The following is a 22,139-nucleotide window of genomic DNA, read 5'->3' as shown; positions in this document are numbered from 1 at the left end:
CCTCAGTGATACCAGATATGGCAGGCAGTATTTGGGGACAAAGATGTCCCCCAAGAGCCTCATCCCTGGTTATCCCATCATATTCTAACCTAGGTGCTGCTTGAAGGGCTTGAAATTATTTTTCATTCCAGATGAAACTAAGGTTGCAAATCAGTGGACCTTAAAATAGGGAGATTATCCTGGATTATTTGGTGGGTCCAATTTCCATGAGACCTTAGCAGCAGAAGGCGGCGCTAGAAGAACTGGTGGGAGAGATTCAATGGAAGAGGGAGGCAGAGGGGAGATGGCGGGGAGGGACGATGAGGCAGAAGCAGCTCAGAGAGCTCTGTAGTGTGAGGAGGCTGCTGCAGCTGGGCTTGAAGATGCAGGAAGAGAGCCACAGGCAAGGGATGTGGGTGGCCTCTAGAAGCAGAGAACGACCCCTGGCTGACAGCCAGCCAAGACCCGGGAACTCAGTCCTACGGAAGCATGGAGGTGAATTCTGCCAACACCTGAACGAGCTTGGAAATGGCTGCATCCCCAGGGCCTCCAGAAACAAACGCAGCCCTGCCAACACCTCGGCTTCAGCCCTGTGAGACCCTAAGCAGAGAACCAGCTGAGCCATGTTGCGCTCAGACTTTTGAGATAATAAATGTGTGCTGCTTTAAGTCACCAAGGTTTTGGTAATTTGTTATGGCAGCGATATAAAATTAATACACCAAATAAAACCAAAGCATTGCCATTGCTCTCTTCTTATCAAAATGATGAAAAGAGCCAATATGGAGACAATATCTAACCCGGTATTTCTTTACCCTATCAGGAAAGTAGGAAGGGATGGCTGGGGTTTGGTTTTAATCTGTTTAATATGACACCTTGACACTATAGGCGTTTGGGACTGAACAATTATTTTCTGCTCTTCTGAGCATTGTAGGATGTGAAGTAGCATCCCTGGCCTCTGCCCACTAGATGCCAGTAGCAACCCCTCCCCACCAAGTCATGACAACTAAAAATGTCTCCAGACATTGGCAAATGTCCCCAGGGGCGGGGCAGGGTAAAGCTGCCCCCTGCTGAGAATCACTGCTTTACATGATCCTTTAAGGGCATAAGGCAAAGAAACGTTTTAAGAGTAAGAAAGCATTGATCTCTTAGCTGTTTTCAATTGACTAGGCATTTACTAAATATCCATTTACCTATGTGAACATATATGATATGTTCAAACTGTTATCAGCTGTTAGTACTCAGCAGCTGGGTACTGTGGCTATGTATACACACATATATAAATATATATGTATATGTTACATATGTTATGTTTTATATCCATTTTTTAAACTTTCACACATTAGATTACACTACTTCCATAATCAAAATAAAATGAACATGAATATAATAAATCTTCATTCATCGGTGTTTACTGAAAGGCTGCTCCAGGCATGCCCGAGGTTAGGCGCCTGGGGGTCCCTCCATGAAGGAGCATCAGTAGAGTGAGAGAGGCAGAAGGTGAAGTGGTGAAGGTTAGCCTGAATGTCAGGAGCAAGGGCAGGTGGAGATGCAGTGGGCAGTAGAGACAGGGATGAGGGAGAGACCAGCTCTCCAGGTTTCAGATTGGGGACCAGTCATGATGGGCTTTGGAGAGTCAGCTGCTAGGAGTCTAGCGTGCAGAGCACCACAGACAGACAAACCAGCATGAGCAAAGGCATGGTGGTGAGGTGTGAAGGCATGGTGGTGAAGTGTGATGGGGACTTGCAAATGTACTCTCTGGCTGAAAGCTGTGGGTTCAGCATGTACAAAGACCTTGTTGTTCCAGGACTGTTTTTTTTTTTTTTTTGCGGTACACGGGCCTCTCACTGTTGTGGCCTCTCCCGTTGCGGAGCACGGGCTCCGGACGTGCAGGCTCAGCGGCCATAGCTCACAGGCCCAGCCGCTCCACGGCATGTGGGATCTTCCCAGACCGGGGCACGAACCCATGTCCCCTGCATCGGCAGTCGGACCCTCAACCACTGCGCCACAAGGGAAGCCCCCAGGATTGTTTTGATTAACTGCTACCCAAATCTGAAAGCAGCTAAACACTCGGCAGAAGTTCTGCAGTCATCCATTTGGCCAACGCACTTCAAAGTCAGCCCTTTCACCCAACCCCTGGAAGGAGTAAATCCCAGTTTGACACCCTCCAGGAGTCTCTGCAAGGAATCTGCCCCTGGAAAGGACATGCTTCGGTTTCTGCACGTTGCTCACACCCATCACAAGCTCTCTGAGCTTGTCACTTGCTCCTGGATACCCAGGCTGCTTACTCAGTGGCCCGTAGTTCAGCTCCACTCTCCTCCACCCTGCAGCCAGACTAGCCCTCAGCTCTCATGCATTCATCTCTGGGTAGCCCCTGCATGTCTGGCCAGCCCCGCCCTGCCTGCTCCTCTGTTTTGCTGCAGCATCTTCTTCACTTACATCCCATACAGAAGAGTTGATGGAAGAGGCAGATGGAAGTCTACCCAGCCCTTAAACCACTCAACCTTTGGAAAGGGAAGAGAATTAGTCTTTAATGAGCCACCTCATGTGTGCTGGGTGCTATGCTAGTCACTTTGCTTCCATTATCCCCTTTAAGCCTTATGAGAATTTTGTGAAATGGTTGCCGTGCACTCCATATTAAAGATGAGAATAACTGAGGCTCACGAAGGTTAGGTAGCAGGCCATTTAACTGTGGCCAAGTTGGGGTTTTTAGCTCAGGTCCGTTTTACTTTAAGACACGTGCTTCATCTTCCATACTTTCTTAGACTTGTGTAAGAGGGCCCTTCCCTGTTCCTGTACTTCAGGGGGACCCCCTGACCCTCTTCCAGTCATACCCAGGGGACATGCATGCACACCAAGAGCCTGGGCTCCCACAATCCAGCTCCAGGCATCCGCAACAATGGATTTCCCTGCTAACTGGTCCAGCCTGCCTCCTGGCTGTGCCTACTGTCTCTCCAGGTCCACCCTTCTGAGGGCTGAAGGTGCCTCAAGTGTGCTTCCTCTAGGCCTGAGTGGTGGCCAAGGGGAGCTGGTTTCAAGGTGAGGAGTGTGGGGACAGCTGGGACATATGGGTCAGGTGTCCAAACACATCCACCAGGGCCCCTCACTCAGGCACGGGATGGATCCCTCAAGTGGTCAGGCTGTGAGCGGGGGGCCAAGGTGCTGAACTACAAGAAGGTCAAGAATTCTAAATTTGAAACTGGTCAATATAGGACATTAGAACATATTTCACTTAACAGTTTATTAGCTTGATTTATATTTTCTAAACATTTTGATGCAAGATGTGTGGGCATTTGCACCCTTGCTCTGGGCCCATAAATTTAGGAGCATGCCGTCGCTTTTGCTCATTGATTTTTTTATGGTGAATGGAGATATCACCTCCCATGTGAGTGCAGAAAGCTTAGTTCTCTCATGTCTGATAATCTTTAAAGAATAATCATGATGGGCTGCGTTACCTTTTCATGATCAAGAAGCTCTTGTAAAATGACTTGTCTCTCCCGACACAGTTCCAAGAAATCTTCAGAGTGCAGGCTTTCGTGTAAGGCGGGGAAGAAGGTCAGCTGGGTGCAGTCTACTGCCTCATCTCTCTCGCTCTCAGCTTCCTGTGGTGTCACTCCATCTGCAGCAGCAAAAAGGGACGTATGGTTTGTGCAGGAGCCACCTGGAGTCACGAGGGACAGTGCACAGCCTGGGCCTGAGTCCCTGGGAGGAACTGCAAGGTTTCAGGGCAGCCGTGAATGACATGGATCCCAGCGTACCCCTCACTGTTTCTGAAAGTGGACACACCCCTCTGACCCTATCATGTGGTGAACACACCTGCAGGTTGATTCACTCAGGAAGATGTACCCGGGCCTGGCTGCTCTGCAGCTCTCCAGTGACCACGGGGGGATGTTTCAACACCTTCATTAATCAGTAAAGCAATTTCCTAGAGGGTCCCAGAGGGTCCCACAAGATTTGCTTTTTCTGAACTTCACTTTTTGTTTTCTTTTTTTTTTGGCCACACCAGGTGGCATGCCAGGATCTTAGTTCCCTGAGCAGGGATCAAACCCACGCCCCCTGCAGTGGAAGTGCAGAGTCTTAACCTCTGGACCGCCAGGGAGGTCCCCTGTTCACTCTTTCAAGAGTGGGGTTTTTTCCCCTAATTATGGAAATACTATCTTCTTAATGTAAAAAACTTGGAAAACCCATGAAATTGTGAGAAATTAAAAATGAGAAATAAAACAAGTATCACCCGTGTGCCCAGAGAGAGTGCTAATACCAACAGCTCCTGTTTAGTGAGCACCTTCTCTGTGCTGGATATTTTAATGACATTTTTCATCCAGTCCTACCTAGATTGTAGAGTCCATTCCATCCTCACTTTGCAAATGAAGAAATTGACAAAGGCTAATTATTTTGCTCAAGGTCATACGGCTACTAAGAACTAGAGGCCGAATCTGAACCAAGTCCCTCTGAGTCCAGAGGCTGATCTTTTCATCTCTAGTCTGTCTGTCCTCCCTGGCCACAATGTGGTTTAATTCTGACATCTTTTTTGTACATACATGTATATGTACACACATAACGTAATTTCTGACATGGTAAGAATTATACTGAATTTATAGTTTTTCTTTTCTAACTTTTTGGCTCAAGATTACACCATGAGCACTTTCCCATTCCATTAAAAGTTCTTAGAAAGCAACTTAAGTGGCTGTAATAATCTACTGTGTGACTCTTCCATAATCACCCAACTCACCTCCTATTTTTTAGAGATACAACTAGTTTCTATTTCTACACTACCAAAATCCACTGTGCTGCAATCATTTGTGTGTCCATCTAGACTTATTTCCAAAGGATGCACTCCTGTGCATGTGCCTTTGGGTGCCAGCTAAGTACACACCTGTGTGGATCTCTAGAGTTTTCTCCTCCACCCTGTCCTGGGTGTCCACCTGCGTGGAGCAGCACACGGCTGCAAGGTCAGGGTGCTACTGGACATCTTCTTTGTGGCAAGACGCTCATCTCTTTGACCTCCTCCCCACCTGGGAACCTCACACTTGGATGAATGTAAGTGCCTGCTGCTCACAGCAACACCCATCAGAGGCTTTTCCTCAGGCAGAGAAAACACTGTGTAGATACCGGCACCCAGGAAGGCATGGTGAAGGATCACAGCCCTTTCTTCTTTGACTGAGCTCCCTACTGGGAGTTGGGGGTCCATGCTGGAAACATGGAGGACGCCTGGGATCATAGGTGACCAGAGGCCCTGCATATAGGGGACGAGGGGACTTAGCAGCCCATGGCCCTAGGCCACATAAAATCAAACACCTGCTTTCTACCACTGTACGCTCTGCAGCCACCCATTTTGAGAGGGAGAGCAGGCAGATTCTCCTTCTGATCTTAGGGTTATGGGGCTTGGGATAGAAAGAAGAGAAGCCAAAATATGAGTGTTACACTGTCATCCCAAGTCCCAAGTGGGACTCCCCAAATCAACCTGGGGTCAGAGCTCAAGATCCTCACTTCTGGGCTTTGTTACTGCAGACTGACGAGACAGCAAGCTCCACGCAAAATCCGGTGCTAAGGCACTAAATGAGACAAGTCTGATCAGCTCTAGGAAGGTGTCACTTGGTTAAGGGTATGATATAAGCTGCAGCCTAGGATACAGTGAAACTCACAGACAGAGAGTGTCTGAAACAAAAGGCAGAGTCTGGTAGAAACACAAAATCTGAAATATAGTGTATGTGTCTGTGTGTGTGTTTGGTATGTATTTGATGCGTTCGGGCCAAAATGACCTCTGAAAATAAACTAGATTTTTAGCATATCAACTCAACCAAATTCCTCCATGCGTATTACACAAAGGGTAAGCATAAACATCAACAATGATTCAAAGTGCTTTTTTAAATTGGAGAAATAACAATGACCATTATATCTGTCATCTTCACAACCAGAGAATTCAGTGTTAAGTATTAAATATCTATCCCATCCAATTTTGCTCTAAAATATTTTCCTACTTTCCTCCTAGGTGTTTTGGGTCACATACTGAACATGTATTAGTATTTGTGTGGGGGGGGGCACTTTTAAGGTTTCCCTCATATAGCAAATTGACAGGATAGTTTCCCTGAAAAAAATTCTTACTGTTGCAACCTAAATGCAAACTCCTTCCCCCAGTGGAGCGTTCAGGTCCGGAATGGGTCCCTCTCCATTCTGGAGAGCACAGTGATGAAAGGCCTTGCACTCCCTACTCTAGACTTGCAGCATTTTCTTCCCACAATATATTAACTTCATATCTTTAAGGAGATGTTAAATAAAACCAAGAATTGCTTTAACTGTTAAATAAAAATACAGATAAATTGAATACCTTGGTTTTCAGCATTTAACTGAGAAATATCACCATTTCTGTCCTGACTTTCCTGAAATAAAACCAGAGAAAAGAGAAATTAAATCCTGGATACCTATGGGCCCCACCCCCCTTTCCACAGATTCACAAACACATACACACATGCATATGGCTCCTTCAAATCACTCAAGACTCAAAGGCAAGGGGAGCAAAATGCCAAATCCGAAAGGACCACAATAAAATGCAAGTATTAATGTTCCTGAGTCAAAGGGGAAAAAACCCACAATCTTCCATTAAGTAGGATTTACAGTAATTACCAAAGATTATGTCAAACGGGAGTAGAGAGTATCCTGGCTGTCTGTGGTATGGGCCACCCTGGAGAGGGGACCAGGGACAGGGGCTGGGGCTGGACAGCCCAAGAGACCAGAGACTAGGTTCCACAGCCAGCCTTCGGCCTTGACATCAGCGCCACGGGCAGGCTTATTTTTCCTGCCTCCATTTCCTAAGAAATGTATTGAGGGAAAAATACTATATATCACCAGATGTTTACAGACAATACACTCAAAACTAAAACGTCTACTGAATAAATGAAATATATTTTTTTCATTAGGTTTTATAAAGGATTTAATGTGGGTAAAAGATTCTGAGGTTACAGACTACAGAAGAAGCCCAACGTTGTAACTCAGGATGAACGCAGAAGGAAATGTCTTGCGTTCCAGGGTGTGGAAAGGCTGCTTTTCAGAATATCTTAAAGCAGAATTGTTCAATGAGGACATGAAATGCTATTAACAGATTCTTCTGTATCCACTACCAAGCCAAGGATGGTTCTTCATCATTTAAAAAGCAAAAATGTAAGTCTGACAGAGAGTCCAAGCTTCCTTACAGCAAACGCCTGGGGACTGTCCAGATTCCGTTGCCTGGGAATCCAACGCAGCTTCAGTGTCATTTGGACGAAGCGCGTCACTGGCTCAAGCTTGCAGAAATAGCTGAGTTCAAGATATTTCCATTGTAAGACTTGAGTCGGGATTTGCTTGCACAGTAACGCCCACAGAAGGGCTGGCCATGACTGCTCTATGACACATAACTTGTACAAGAGACGGTGCCCATCGCGTGGCTCTTTTCAAACGCTGGCATCCGGACCATTCTAACGGACTTTTATGGATGTCAGCGTGGTACTGGGTCAGTGGTGTATATGTGAACCACTCACTCACTTATTTTTTTCATTCATTCAGGCTGTAGTTAGAGCATCCCTTCTATGCACCTGGGGAGTCAGTGATTCTTTCCTTCTGTTAAACAGCACCAAGAATGCATTACAGCACTCCTGCAGTGAACTGCACGCATTACCTCTCCTACCTGTCCATGCCAAAGCACTCCCGATGGAAACAACATCAGATGGAAACGCTAAGGAGACACCTCTCTATACACTGCCTGTCTGGAAGCATCCTGTCTTGTTGCATCTAATTCTTACCTTGAGCCTTTCTCGACTCAGGGCCTCCAGCGGAGACAAGCGTCTGATACGTTTCCTCATGCGAGCTGGTCCTTCTCTCCAGTCCAGTTCCCACCGGGAGCAGGGTGTGGCTTCTGCCATCTGACGCCACAAGCCCAGCTCCCCGAAAAGCTGCTCCTGGATCCTGGCCCAGTCGTTGGCTGCCTTGATTTTGCCACATCTCCGCCTCTGGGAAGCAGAAGTACAGCGTCACCTCTGGACACATCTCCTCACCAGCCTGGCCCCAAACCTCCTGGGGTGAGCAGACCAAGCCCCCCATAATTGCCTGAGGAAAATCACCCCTACAGGCAGCTCCAAGCACCTTCAGGGTGTACTCTCTGGAGCTAGGACCAGGCCAGAAGAAATCAGTTTTTCAGCTTTGAGACCATTTAATTCAACTTCGAGGAGAAAAAAAAACCCTCTGCCCTTTGGCCCACAGAGCCCCGTGACTGCTGGGCGCTGTGCAGAAAGTAACAGGTCCCAAAGGTCCCCATGCTATTCATCAGAGGATTGGACAGCTATTTGGTAGAATGGACACAGAACCTCACCACAGCCCCTACGCTTCAAAATGATGCTGAAAGCCCTCCTTCCAGTGTCTGGGCTGGAAGTGTGGTGAGAATGTTCAAAGAAGCTAAAACCTTTGATGTTAATGAAAATTATCCTTCCTAATATCTATGGAATCCTCATAGTTTGCATACACAGCACTTGACTGTTATACCTTCTGCTAGAGTATAACTCAAACCTTTTACAAAATACATCGACACCCCTAAATTGCTTTCGTATGCCACACTGAAGTTTCCTACATCATCTATCAAGGAAACATTTCAATTCAGTTTGGACAGCAGAATCAACTTTGTCTGCAGGGTGAACTTTTCCAACTATTCAAATATTTGATGGTATGTGCCCTACATTTTAATTTTTCAGAAAACCGAAAGGGGAAAGTGCTAAGGACAAGCAGCACAGACCTCACAAAAGTAACATAAAGAGAAAAGAAACTCATTGTCATGTACCAGGCTGAGCCTCTCACCTGCTCTATCTCATTTCCTCTACACAATGACACCATAAGTGAGTCTTGGAACTTGTTAAGTACTTTCTATTATCCTCATGAAGGAACCAAGTCTAGGAGAGGAGAAGTGACTTCCCCAAGGACCAACAGGTGACCAAGCTAAGACTGAAACCCAGCCTGTCTAATTCCAGAGCCTTCACTTCAGCCTGCGTGCTTGATTCCTTTCCTAGGGCCCTGGTATCATTTCATTAAGTCGTGATTTCTGCCAGTATTACTTCAAAGACTGGCAGACTTAGATCCATTTTGAATGGGAAAATCGTTCTCAGAACTTGAAAATTCTCACAAAAACATGACAGATGGTATAGTTCTAAGTACTTGGTCTTTGGTGTCAGATGAACCTGGGCTGTCACCATGTTTCTGCTTTTCACTAGCAGTTTAATCTGACGGAGACTTACCATCCTCATCAGTCAAATTCAGTTAGTAATATTTCCACAATAATAAAACCATGGGTTTATGTAAGGATCAAATGAGACGATATTTTCCAGAGTTTAGTGCGGTGCCTCGCGCAGCTTAAGCAGTTAGGATTATTATTGTGAATAAAGCAAATTCTATTTCAAAACAAGATAATTTTGTTTCTCCACAGTTCTTGGATTCACATCCTAAATAGTGATAGCATTTTACAAGTACTCCAATTGTTTAATAAAAAACTCCAGAAAAATAATGACTATCCAAAGCCTTTTATAGGGATTTGGTTATATGAAATGAACACGTGTTTGGGGAAAATATTTCAGCTCCTGGGAGATTGTTGCTGCATTTGTAGTTCCATATTGAGCTTGACAGAGGATGAACAATCCCAAGCTACTGCGTTGTTCATCCGGGGTTTCAAATTAGTCTTTTAAGAGCATCCCTTCCACCCTAAGGCCCCACCTATGCAAGCTGGAGGTTCCCAGCTGCCTGAGTCTTCATCACAGGGCAAACATGTCTGCATACCTGCAGCTAGACAGACGTGTGTCAGGGATAAGATCCCTCATTCATCCTTCAGAGATGAATGACTGTTTAGTCCATGATGGAAGGCTGTATGTGGTCCCAAGACAAAGGACATGAGATGACTAAATAAGCAGAAGTCCTGAGCTCCTGCACCCGCAAGGTGTTCTGTAATGCCCATGCTTCTGCACAAGGTAAGGTCCCCATTCAGTTCAAACCTCGAGCGGGCCAAATGCCACACCAGACACAGGGGCAGGGATGCTGGTGTATTAGAGGCAGCTATGATTCTCGGCTGAATAGAAGCTCTTGGGTAGCATCACTGAGACTTGCCTCTTGGCAACCAGACCGTCCCTACTTTCAGTTCCCAGTGCTGGGGTCCAGCTGACCCCAGCCCTGGCTTCAGTGGGTGATGAATGGTTGTGGGATGGGCTGGTGAGCATCATTCTCTGGGATTGGAACTGGTTGTCTCTAGAGCCGCATAGAGCAGACTGCAGAGAGGTGGATGTGTCCACGTTCAGGGCTGCTCACCTTGCGCTGGCCAACCTTATGTGCATCAGGAAAAGGCACCTGATGTATCTGCATTGAGGCATACACAGCCTACAGGCAGGCCTCTCAGCAATGAGACAGTCCCTTTGTGCAAGTTACATAATTTCCCACCCTTTATATGAGCCCTGCCTGGTTCCAGGATGTACAGACTGGGGAGCAGAGCATGAGTTCATGCCAGCCTCAAATGCTCTCTCCTCCATGTGCCTTGTTGCCTAAAACATATTAGTAATCTCATACACTTGTGTGTTTAATGTTTGTGTGAACATGTGTTTGTGTGTGTGTACGAAAAAGAGAGAAAGAAAAGAGAGAGAGGGAGAGAGGAGGCAGATTCCTTAAAGCAGAGTTTGAATACCTGGATCCAGCTCTTCTTGAACTGTGATGTGCTCCTGGATTTTTCAAAATATTTCATGTGTTGCCTAAGCCAGTTTGAGTTGAGTTTCTGATACTTACATCTGAAAGAGCTGTTACCAAAATGTAATGGATATATAGAGACTGAGCAAGAAATGGAAACAGCCTGTTGGCCCCCAGAGAGCCCAAAAGAGAGGGGACAGAGCAATGCCCCTCACACACTAAAAGAAAGGCCATTTCTGGGGTGGAAGGCATCTTGCATAGAACTTTAAACGGTAAAAACTGTAATTTTAAAAAATATATAGACAAAATGAGGCATGTCTGTAAGGTATGCTGAGGACTCAGTATAAGAACAGGTGGCCTGGGTATATCACAGAGCAGCGCCAGAGCAGCCGGACCACAGAGAAGAGAACAAATGTTAACTGGAAATGGCAAAGGGGCATCTGGGCAGGGCCAGAGCAGAGGCACCTGTTTTCGTCAGCACTTCTGGAGTGATGGGAAATTGGGGAGATTAAATATCAGAATTGCACGATTTGCCGGTGATGGGATGATGAGGTATACTGGATGCTTGGGTTAGCTTTCAGGGCACTGGGTGACGCTATCTTGTCATGCTGTGAGCACCTGCATCGCCAGTGACCTCTCAGGTTAAGTAAAATGCCCAGTTGGAAAAGTCTTACGCAACCTGTTACTGAGAGCCGTGTGGGCGGGGGCCCTTGAACCTCATTATCTCCACCCTCTTGGAAGGACCTCACGGAGTGTAATTAGGAGAAGCTGTCCTTGAAGAACATGGCATATTTCACAAGGCTGTTTTCTTTCCAGAATTTGGACTTGACTTCTCTGGAAGTGGAGTGCGGCCTTCGTCGGGAAAGTCTACTACACCCCTTAAAAGAAAGCGGGGTGAACACTCCAGACCCCATTATCTCTGGCAGACGGTGATAACACCTGCATTCTTTTAAACATCGAAACGATCTGTCTTAAATATTTAAACACTTGGAAAGTATCCTCACGGATTAGCCTCAAAACGCTGATTTTCTCAAAAATACTTCAATCAACAGTAAAACTCTGTCCCACTTTCTCAAGTACCCTCTGAGCCCCAGTCAGGCCCGCTGCTGAAAATAAGCCAGACTGATGTTCCAGGAGGCTGGACCCTTGCCTTATGGGCTCAGAGCCTCTGCCGAGGTTCTTCTGTCCTTCCCCATTAACCTTCAGTTTTTCAAATTTCAGCAGAAATCCACCAGTTACCACAGAGCACATTTCTCCTAGCCATGACCAAATCTTCCAGGCTTTTCCAACCATAAGAAGAGAAATGGTCAAACTCTCAACTAGATGCTGATTTGAAAGTTTAGATAAACAACACCCTCTGTCTTGAAATGGAACAAGCGTGATGGGGATATCCCTAAATAAAGGATGCGATCCTAAATGATTCACCTTACTTTTCCCCCAATGGCAGCTGAATTTATCAGCCATATTGCTAGTCCTGAATGAACTTGGTGAATTCAAGTAGTAAGGCACTCACATGCGAGGTCCTGTCCAAGGGGCGCAGATAACACGCAAATATAAGCCAGCAGGACACCTATCCCCAAACCGCCTCTCCCCGCCGGCATGTCTGATAAACTGCCCACCTCCTTATGTAGCACAGCCTGGGAGGCTGTGTTGCTAGTCTGTATGTTTCTGGGGTGCACGCTGTGCATCTCACACATCCCTATTCGTGGGGGCATGTTGTGGGCTCCCAAACAAGCACGTATGGAGATAACTGGATCAGGTTACTTGGCTTAAGTTGATCAGAGCCTATTTTGTTTCCCTTGAACTTGGGGACTACTGTTTCACCATTCCTTCACCCCTCGCCTTACCCCAGGCACACCCAATGGTTCCTTATACCCCACTGCTCCTCTCTTTGTAGTACAACATCCTAGTATTGGCCTTATCACCCTGCTTTAATTTCTTTACTCTTGGTCCCTCTACTGAGTGTTAAGAACCTTCAACCAGAGGAGTATCATTATCATCTCTGCCTTTCCTACACCTAGCAAGGCTTTGGCACAGAGAAATTGTAAAGTAAAAATATAATTTGTGAAGTTTTAATTCTACTGTTGTGTTCTATTACTAGCAATCATTTTAGAAAATTTTTGTTAACATCAATAATACCACCTAAAAATGAACTTCTTAGCCATTCATTAACCACATATAGGACATCTATTCCCTGCCAGCCACTGTCTAGGTGTTCCATACTCACTCTTTAATCTTTACAGGTAGGCAGTATTATCCTGTCTTAAAGATGGGGACCCTGAGGCTCAGACTAGGCTCAGTCCTAGGAAGGGGCAGACCTGAGATTCAAATAGAGATGTCCCTGGCATGACAGCCAGTGCTCTTTACCTAGACTGTACAGAAATCACTCCTAGAGAGAGGTTTTCAACATCTAAACCTACCCTCATCAGTGGCAACCCACTGTCCTTAGGAGAACAAGCCAAACCCCTAAGGTGGCAGCAAGCCCCTCTGCTTGCTCCGGCCCTGCCTCATCTTCATTCACCCCTGTCCCTTCCCAGCTCAGATCATCCCAGTCACTTCCTCTTCTTCCAGTTAACGGATGACATCCAGTGCTTTCCCGACTCAGGAGCTTCACACATTCCCTCCCCTTAGTCAAAACCACTTCCTTAAAATACTTTAGCCCATATTCCTCCTTCTTCAGATTTCAACTTAAAGATCAATTCCTTGGAGAGGGCCTCTGATCTGCCCAAATTAAAGTCTTCCCCTTGTTATAATCTCCCATTATACTTGTATTTTCCCTGTCTATTGCTCTTTCCAAGTTATAATGATCTATTTATCTGTGCACTTATTTAATGTATATCTCTCCTTTAGAGTAAGCTACCCGAGAGTGAGGCCCACGTCTGCTGTGTTTACAATCGTGCCCCTAGCTCCTAGCACAGGATCTGAGGCACCCAATGGATGAATGAGTAGATAAGTGGATGGAAACACTGCCTATCTCCTCAGCTGCTGACAGTGTGGGTCCAAATCCCATGGCACAGGTCATGAAGGTAGGACTGACTCACTGATGACCAATTATTGGCTTAGCCAATTTAGAATTTAAACCAAATGCTCTTATGATTCTTTATTTCAGGTTCAAGGTAGGTTCTGGTCTACTGTGCAGAGAAGGGAATTGCCTTGTTTCTTACCTGTACATGATCTTTGTATAGAGATGCATATAGTTCCTGTCCTTTTCGTCTGTAGTTCTCGATACATGACACGAAGTCCTGGAGAAGAGACAAAACAAGTCACAACTAATAACAGCTGTGATTTTAGGTAAGAACTTCTCTACTCTGACCAGTTGTTGGGGGAAGTAAGAGTTACAGGATTTGTTGGTCAAATCAATCACAACCTCATGAATATATGTACCACCTATGCTGTTACATTCACATACACACTCACATACATGCTTATGGGTTACTTCCACTTCCAGCTACGACAAACTAGCTTGTAGCAGATAAATCTTCCTCCCAAGAAAAACTAGAAAAGCTAGAATATAATAGATAAATTAAAATGGAATTCTAAAAAATGTTCAAGTAACTCACATTTATGGAATAGTGCACCCAACAATAGTAAAATACACATTTTTCAAGCCCCCACAAAATATATACCAAGACAAACTACATGTTGGACCATAAAATAAATCTCAACAAATTTTTAAAAAATTAAAACCTGCAAAATATGTTCTCTGACCATAAAAGAATCAAACTGAAATCAATAACAGGAAATCTCCAAACACTTGGGAACTAAACAATATACTTCTAAATAATCCATGGATCAAAAAGTAAGTCTCAAGGGAAATTTTTAAAAATACATATAGTACAGTATGTATCAAAATTTGTCACATAGCTAAAACAATACTGAGAGAGAAATATATGTCACCGAATGCATGCATTAGAAAAGAGTTAAATTTTAGAAAATCTGAACAGACCAATAACAAATAGGGAAATTAAATGAGTGATCAAATACTTCTCAAAAAAGAAAAGCCCAGGACCGGATGGCTTCACAGGAGAATTCTATCAAATATTCAAAGAGGAATTCATACCAAACCTTCTTAAATTTCCAAAAAATAGAAGAAGAGGGAATACTTCCCAACTCATCATATGAGGCCAGCATCACTCTAATACCAAAGTCAGGCAAAGACACCACAATAAAAGAAAATTTAAGAGCAATATCCCTGATGAACACAGATGCAAAAATCCTCCATAAAATACTGGCAAACAGAATTCAACAGCACATTACAAGAATCATATACCGTGATCAAGTAGGATTTATCCCTGGGATGCAAGGATAGTTCAATGTATGCAAATCAATCAAGGTGATACATCACATTAACAGAACAAAAGAAAAAAAATCATCACAAAGTTCATTATATATATGTTTTATGTATGTATAAAATTCAGCCTTTAAAAAGAAGGAAATTGTGCTGCTTGCAACAACATAGATGAACCTGAAGGACACTATGCTAAGTGAAATAAGCCAGAACATTGCATCTCACTTATATATGGACTCTAAAATAGTCAGATTCATAAAAGGAGAGAGTAGAATGGTGGTTTCCAGGAGCTGGGGAGAGGCAGAAATGGGGATATGTTGATTACAGGATACAGAGCTTCAGTCATGCAAAACAGTGAGTTCTGAAAACCTAATGTACAGCATTGTGACTCTAGTTAACAATATTGTACTATATATTCGAAATTTGTTAAGAAGTTAGAACTTAAGTGGTCTCATCAGAAAATAAAAGGTAACTATGTGAATTACCTTGATTGTGGTGATTATTTCACGATGTATATGTGCATCAAAACATCAAGTTGTGTGTCTTAAATATATACAATTTTACCCTAATACAGATGAAAAGATTTTAAATTAAAATATTTTTAAATGATGTAATTTTAAAATGTTTTGTATCATAGAGCCTATCTGAAAAAAAAAAAAAAGTACAATTTCTAAGTCAATCTAAGATCCCACTAAAGGAACTAGAATAAAAGAGAAAAATAACCCAAAGCAAGCAGAAGGAAGGATATAATAAAGGTAAGAGCAGAAATCAATGCAATTAAAAACAGAAAAACATGGAGAAAATCATTGAAACAAAACTGGTTCTTTGAAAAGATCGATAAAACTTACAAACCTGTAGAAATACTGACAAAGATAAAAAGAAGACACATATTGCCAATATAAAGAATGAAAGGAGAGGCTATCCCTACAGACCCTGCAGACATCAAAAAGATAGCAAGGGAATATTACAAATAACTACATACACATAAATGTGACAACTCAGATTAAATGGACAAATCCTTTGCAAAAACATAAATTACTGTATGTCAACCAATATAAAATATATCATTGGAACAGACTATGACAGTTAAGGAAATTGAATTCATAACTTAAATACTCCCCCCAAATAAATTTCCAGGTCCATATGATTTTGCTTGAGGATTTTACAAAATATTTAAGCAAGAATTAACATAAATCTTACAAAATATCTTCCAGAAAATAGAAAAAATTGGTACACTTCCCAATTTGTTTTATGAAGCTAGCAATACCCTTATACTTTTACACCACAACCAGACAAACAGAGTACAGGAAAATAAACCTATCTTTCATGAATAGAGATGCAAAAATTCTTTTTTTTTCTTTTTTTTTTTTAACATCTTTATTGGAGTATAATTGCTTTACAATGGTGTGTTAGTTTCTGCTGTATAACAAAGTGAATCAGCTATACATATACACATATCCCGATAGCCCCTCCCTCTTGCGTCTCCCTCCCACCCTCCCTATCCCACCCCTCTAGGTGGTCACAAAGCACCAAGCTAATCTCCCTATGCTATGCGGCTGCTTCCCACTAGCTATCTATTTTACATTTGGTAGTGTATATATGTCCATGCCACTCTCTCACTTCATCCCAGGTTACCCTTCTCTCTCCCCGTGTCCTCAAGTCCATTCTCTATGTCTGTGTCTTTACTCCTGTCTTGCCCCTAGGTTCTTCAGAATGAGTATGTGTTTTGCTTTTTTTTTTAAGATTCTATAAATATGTATTAGCATACAGTATTTGTTTTTCTCTTTCTGACTTACTTCACTCTGTATGACATTCTCTAGGTCCATTCACCTCACTACAAATAACTCAATTTCATTTTTTTTATGGCTGAGTAATATTCCATTGTATATATGTGCCACATCTTCTTTATCCATTTATCTGTCAATGGATGCTTAGGTTGCTTCCATGTCCTGGCTGTTGTAATAGAGATACAAAAATTCTTAACAAAATATTAGCAAATAGAACCTAGCAATGCATAAAAAGAATTACATACAATGACCAAGTGGATTTATTCTGGAACACAAAGCTTGTAAATACCCAAAAAGCAATCAAGATAATCTACCGTATTAGTAGGTTAAAGAAGAAAATGACATGATTGTATCAACTGATGCAGAATAGCATCTGACAAAATTCCACACTCATTCATAATAAAACTCTCAGAAAACCAGGAATAGAGGGGAACTACCTTGACATAATAAAGATCATCTATAAAACCCCACAGCTAACATTATATTTAATGTGAAACAATAAATGCTTTCTCTCTAAGACTGTAAACAAAGCAAAGATGTCTGCTTTTTCTGCTCTCATTCAACAAATCGCTGAAGTTCTTAGATTTTACACCAAAAGCATAAAAGAAAAAAAATGAATTGGATCTCATCAGCATTAAAAACTTTTGTTCCACAAAAACCCACATAAAAATGATGTAATAGGGCTTCCCTGGTGGCACAGTGGTTGGGAGTCCGCCTGCCGATGCAGGGGACGCGGGTTCGTGACCCGGTCCGGGAGGATCCCACATGCTGTGGAGCGGCTGGGCCCGTGAGCCATGGCCGCTGAGCCTGTGCGTCCAGAGCCTGCGCTCCACAACGGGAGAGGCCACAACAGTGAGAGGCCCGCGTACCGCAAAAAAAAAAAAAAAAAAAATTAAAAAATGATGTAATAATAAGCTACAATCTAGGAGAAAGTATTTGCAAGTCACATCAATCAAAGGACTAGTATGAAGAACTCTTAAAACTCAAGAGCAAAAAAAAAAAAATCCCATTAGAATATGCACAAAAGACATGAATAGACATAAAGAGGACATGCAGATCACATGAAGCACATGAGCACTATGTTCTACATCATTAACCATTAATAAAATGAAAATAAAAACCACAATGAGAAATGACTACACACCTATCTGAATGGCTAAAATTAAGAGGTGACAACACCAAATGCTGGTGATGATACAGAGCAGCTTGATCACTTATACATTGCTGGTGGAATGTATGGTACAGCCACTCCAGAAAACAGGTCAGTAGATTTTTTTTTATATCTAGGCAACTACCATAGTATCCAGCAGTTGTAACCTCTGGGGATTTATCACAGTGGAATGAAAACTTATACTCACACAACAACCTGTATGTGAATGTTTATAGAAGCTTTATTCATAATAGACAAAAACTGGAAACAACCCAGATGACCTTCAATAGGTGAATGATTAAAGAAACTATGGGGCTTCCCTGGTGGCGCAGTGGTTGAGAGTCCGCCTGCCGATGCAGGGGACGCGGGTTCATGTCCCGGTCCGGGAAGATCCCACATGCTGCGGAGTGGCTGGGCCCGTGAGCCATGGCCGCTGAACCTGTGCGTCCGGAGCCTGTGCTCCGCAACGGGAGAGGCCACAACAGTGAGAGGCCCACATACCGCAAAAAAAAAATAATAAAAAAAAATAAAAAAATAAAATAAAAAAAAATTAAAGAAACTATGAAACATCCATACCATGGAGTACCGCTCAGCAATAAAAAAGAATGAACTGGGCTTCCCTGGTGGTGCAGAGGTTGGGAGTCTGCCTGCTGATGCAGGGGACGCGGGTTCGTGCCCCGGTCCGGGAAGATCCCACGTGCCGCAGAGCAGCTGGGCCCGTGAGACGTGGCCGCTGAGCCTGCACGTCTGGAGCCTGTGCTCCGCAACGGGAGAGGCCACAGCGGTGAGAGGCCCGCGTACCGCACACACAAAAAAAGAATGAACTGTTGATACATGCAACAACCTGGAGGAATCTGAACAGAATTATGCTGAGTAAGAAAAGACAATCCCAAAAGGGCAATATGAGAACTTCTTGTAGTGATGGAAATGTTCCTTGTTGTGATACTGTATTACAGTTTTGCAGGATGATACCATTGTGGGAAACTGGATAAAGGGTACATGGGATCTCTCTGTATTATTTCTTGCCATTGCATGTGAATCTACAATTTCCAAAATAATCATTATATGTTGTCCTCACCACTAGGAACTCACAGGAGAAAAAAAATCTTCACTTAAGAATGTCATTGATGGGGCTCCCCTGGTGGTGCAGTGGTTGAGAATCCACCTGCCAATGCAAGGAACATGGGTTCGATCCCTGGTCTGGGAAGATCCCACATGCCGTGGAGCAAGTAAGCCCATGTGCCACAACTGGTGAGCCTGTGCTCTAGAGCCCGCGAGCAACAACTACTGAACCCGCGTGCTGCAACTACTGAAGCCTGTGCACCTACAGCCCGGGCTCCACAACAGGAGAGGCCACCGCAATGAGAAGTCCGTACACCATAATGAAGAGTAGCCCCCGGTCACTGCAACTAGAGAGAGCCCGTGTGCAGCAATGAAGATGCAACGCAGCCAAAAATAAATAAATAAAATAAATAAATTTATTTAAAAAATAAATAAAATGGAAAAGTAAAAGGGTCCTGCTACATAGAAGTAAAACTTCGAAAAAAAAAAAAAAGAATGTCATTGATGAAACAGTACAAATGATTAATTTTATGAAATCTCAATCTTTGAATACAGTCGTTTTTAATAGTCTGGGTGATAAATGGGAAATCTGCGTAAAGCACTTCTGAACACCAAAAACCATGATGGTCATTTCAAGGAAAAGCACTCACATAATTGTTAGAGTTGTGAGCTGAACTAGTTGCTTTTGATCACTTTAATTTGAAAGAATGACTGACAGACAAAACTAGTTATGAAGACTTGGATATGTGGCAGATCTTTTCTTGAAAATGAACAAAGTGAACCTGTCATATCAAATAAAACCACTAACAGTATTTTCTGCCTATGATGAAATTTGGGCTTTCAAATTTCGAATATCAGAATGTTGAAAAGCTTGTACCTGCCTCTGTGAGCCTGACAGTTTCTCAGTAGATAAATATTTTTCTGATAAAATTGGTGGTACATGAATATGATTTCTCCATATTGCATAATGAAACATGTCAACATTTGGGAGATCTCGTAACTCAGGGAACCAATATTCTCATTGTATGTTATTTTCATGCTCCAATGCATGTTACAAATCATGTATGGGTTACAATATCCATTCAAAGTACAAGATAATCAATACATTTTAATGTAACAGAGTACAAAAATTTCACTGATAAAAGTTTCAAGTAACCTTTCAGAAACTACTACTTGTTGAATTTTGGTGTAGTATCAAAGAAGAATATCTATAATTTTCTGAAAATTCTATTAAAATACTCCTTTCTTTTCTAACTACATATCTGTGAAAGACCAGATTTTCTTCATGTATTTCAACCAAAAAATAAATAAAAAAGTATTACAACTGATTGAATAAAGAAGCAGATATGAGAATCCAGCTGTCTTCTAAGCCAGATAGATATTAAAGAATTTGCAAAAATATAAAACCGTACTACTCTCTTTAAAATTTTTTGTTTTGAAAACTCTAGTTATTTATTAAAAATGCTATTTATGCTTATATATAATGGATTTATTACTGCTATCTTAAAATGAATTAATAAATGCCTTATTTTTAAAATTCTGTTTTAATTTCTAACATGATAAATATCAATAGATACAATCGATATAAACAACAGCTCTTTGAAGTCTCAATAATTTTTAAGAGGGTAAACAGGTCTTGAGACCAAAAAGTCTGAGAACTCTATGAAAATGTTGGTCAACTGCTATGAAAGTGAATGAACTCCTACTTCATGAAAAGACATGGATAAATTTCACACAGTTTGGAATGAAATAAGCCAGAAAGAAGAGCATATGATATGTTATTTCACACACATAAAAGTAAAAAGTGGAAAACTGATGTATGATATTAGCTGCCAGGAAACTGGCTACTTTGGGGGTGCTAGAGACTAGAATCGGGCATGGAGTGGGGGGTGCTTCTGGGGAGCCGTGAATGTTGTATTTTTTAATCTGGGTAGTGGTCACATGTTCACGCCATTAAAATTCTTAAATTTGTATATTTATGACTGGAACACTTTTATTCTATGTGTGCTAATACTTCAATAAAATAAAAGAGTATTTACCAGCAAAGACTCAAAACTATGGAAACAATATAATTTTTAAAACCCCAGTTACTGTTTTGGAGTAGTGGGAATAGGGTGATTTCTTTCTTTCTTCTTCTTTTTTTTGTTTACAAAATTTCCTTAATATTGCTGTTACACGTTTATACAAGTAACATTCATTATGAGCAGTGCAAGTGACATAAAATGCTGACAAATTTGACTAATTTTACATCTAATTTTACATCTAGGCCAAAGCCCAGTCTTTTTTCTGATATGATGCTTTGGAGATGTGCGGCAGGAGAAGAGAACTCGTGAGGGAACCTGGACACAAAGCAGCCCCTGTCAAACAACGAATGTGCTATCTCACTGAAGAACAGGCCTGGTGTGGATCATCCCAGGGGGTTAAGTGGGGGAGTTTCAGGCAGGGACACTCCGGCAAGATATATGAAAAGATATTCAAACTTTCATGCTGTTCTGAGCGCTGCTAAATCAAAGTGTTTTCATGTAGAATCAAAGTCCAGACAGCTTGGTTCCTGGCCCTTACCAGCCACATTCCATGGGCAAATAACTTAATATTTCCAATTTGATTTATCATCTATAAAATGAAGGTAACAGTACTCCTCTGTCTAGTCCAAAGAGATATTATAGAGATAAGATGAGACAGTAAATGAAACTTCATAAAAGGGTCACCCAGAGACTATCTGGGTGTAAGTCATGGGTAAGATCAGTTGAAAAATTTGACCTAGATGGTCTCTTCTGAATTAACAGTTATAGAAAATGCTATATGATTTCAGTTATATATCATATTTACTCTTCAAATAAATACCCTATCGACAATAGCTGCAGCCCAGTGTTGTTTACACCCTTGCTCAGATATTCCACGTCTACCCTCAAATTTTCTCTCTGTTGTTAAGTTCAACCAATAGCCATTGTCCACCTACCATTTTCCAGGCCCTGCAGTACAAAGACGAGCCCCATATCTGCTTTTGTGGAGTGCAGTGGAAGAGCATATAATTATGTGTCGACATGGCCAATGTTGAGACAGAGCTATGTTTGGGACATGGTGACACAGGTCACAGTCAGCACAAAGAAGAGGACACCATGGTGTTCAGTGAAGGCTCCCTGGTTGAGATGCTGCTTTAGCTGAATCTCAAATGAGAGGTTTTAAATAGAAGCCTGAT

General features: G+C 42.6%; 1 protein-coding gene across 6 annotated transcripts in view; it reads right to left on the bottom strand.

Moving 5' to 3' along the window:
* The window catches only part of WDFY4 (WDFY family member 4), a 280,103-nt gene that overhangs the window by 90,906 nt on the left and 167,058 nt on the right, over positions 1-22,139 (bottom strand). For all 6 annotated transcript variants that reach the window (XM_027098510.1, XM_027098511.1, XM_027098514.1 and 3 more), the window contains 4 exons: positions 13,818-13,895; positions 7,749-7,955; positions 6,302-6,353; positions 3,432-3,595 (listed from right to left, as the gene is read on the bottom strand). In XM_027098510.1, the coding sequence (XP_026954311.1) occupies positions 3,432-3,595; positions 6,302-6,353; positions 7,749-7,955; positions 13,818-13,895 (501 nt within the window). The remainder of the gene's footprint in view (positions 1-3,431; positions 3,596-6,301; positions 6,354-7,748; positions 7,956-13,817; positions 13,896-22,139) is intronic.

Source organism: Aethalodelphis obliquidens, unplaced genomic scaffold (genome assembly GCF_003676395.1).
Source record: "Aethalodelphis obliquidens isolate GAN/ISIS:26980383/991018 unplaced genomic scaffold, ASM367639v1 scaffold124, whole genome shotgun sequence".
Lineage (NCBI taxonomy): Eukaryota > Metazoa > Chordata > Mammalia > Artiodactyla > Delphinidae > Aethalodelphis > Aethalodelphis obliquidens.
This window is presented reverse-complemented; position numbering and strand designations above follow the sequence as displayed.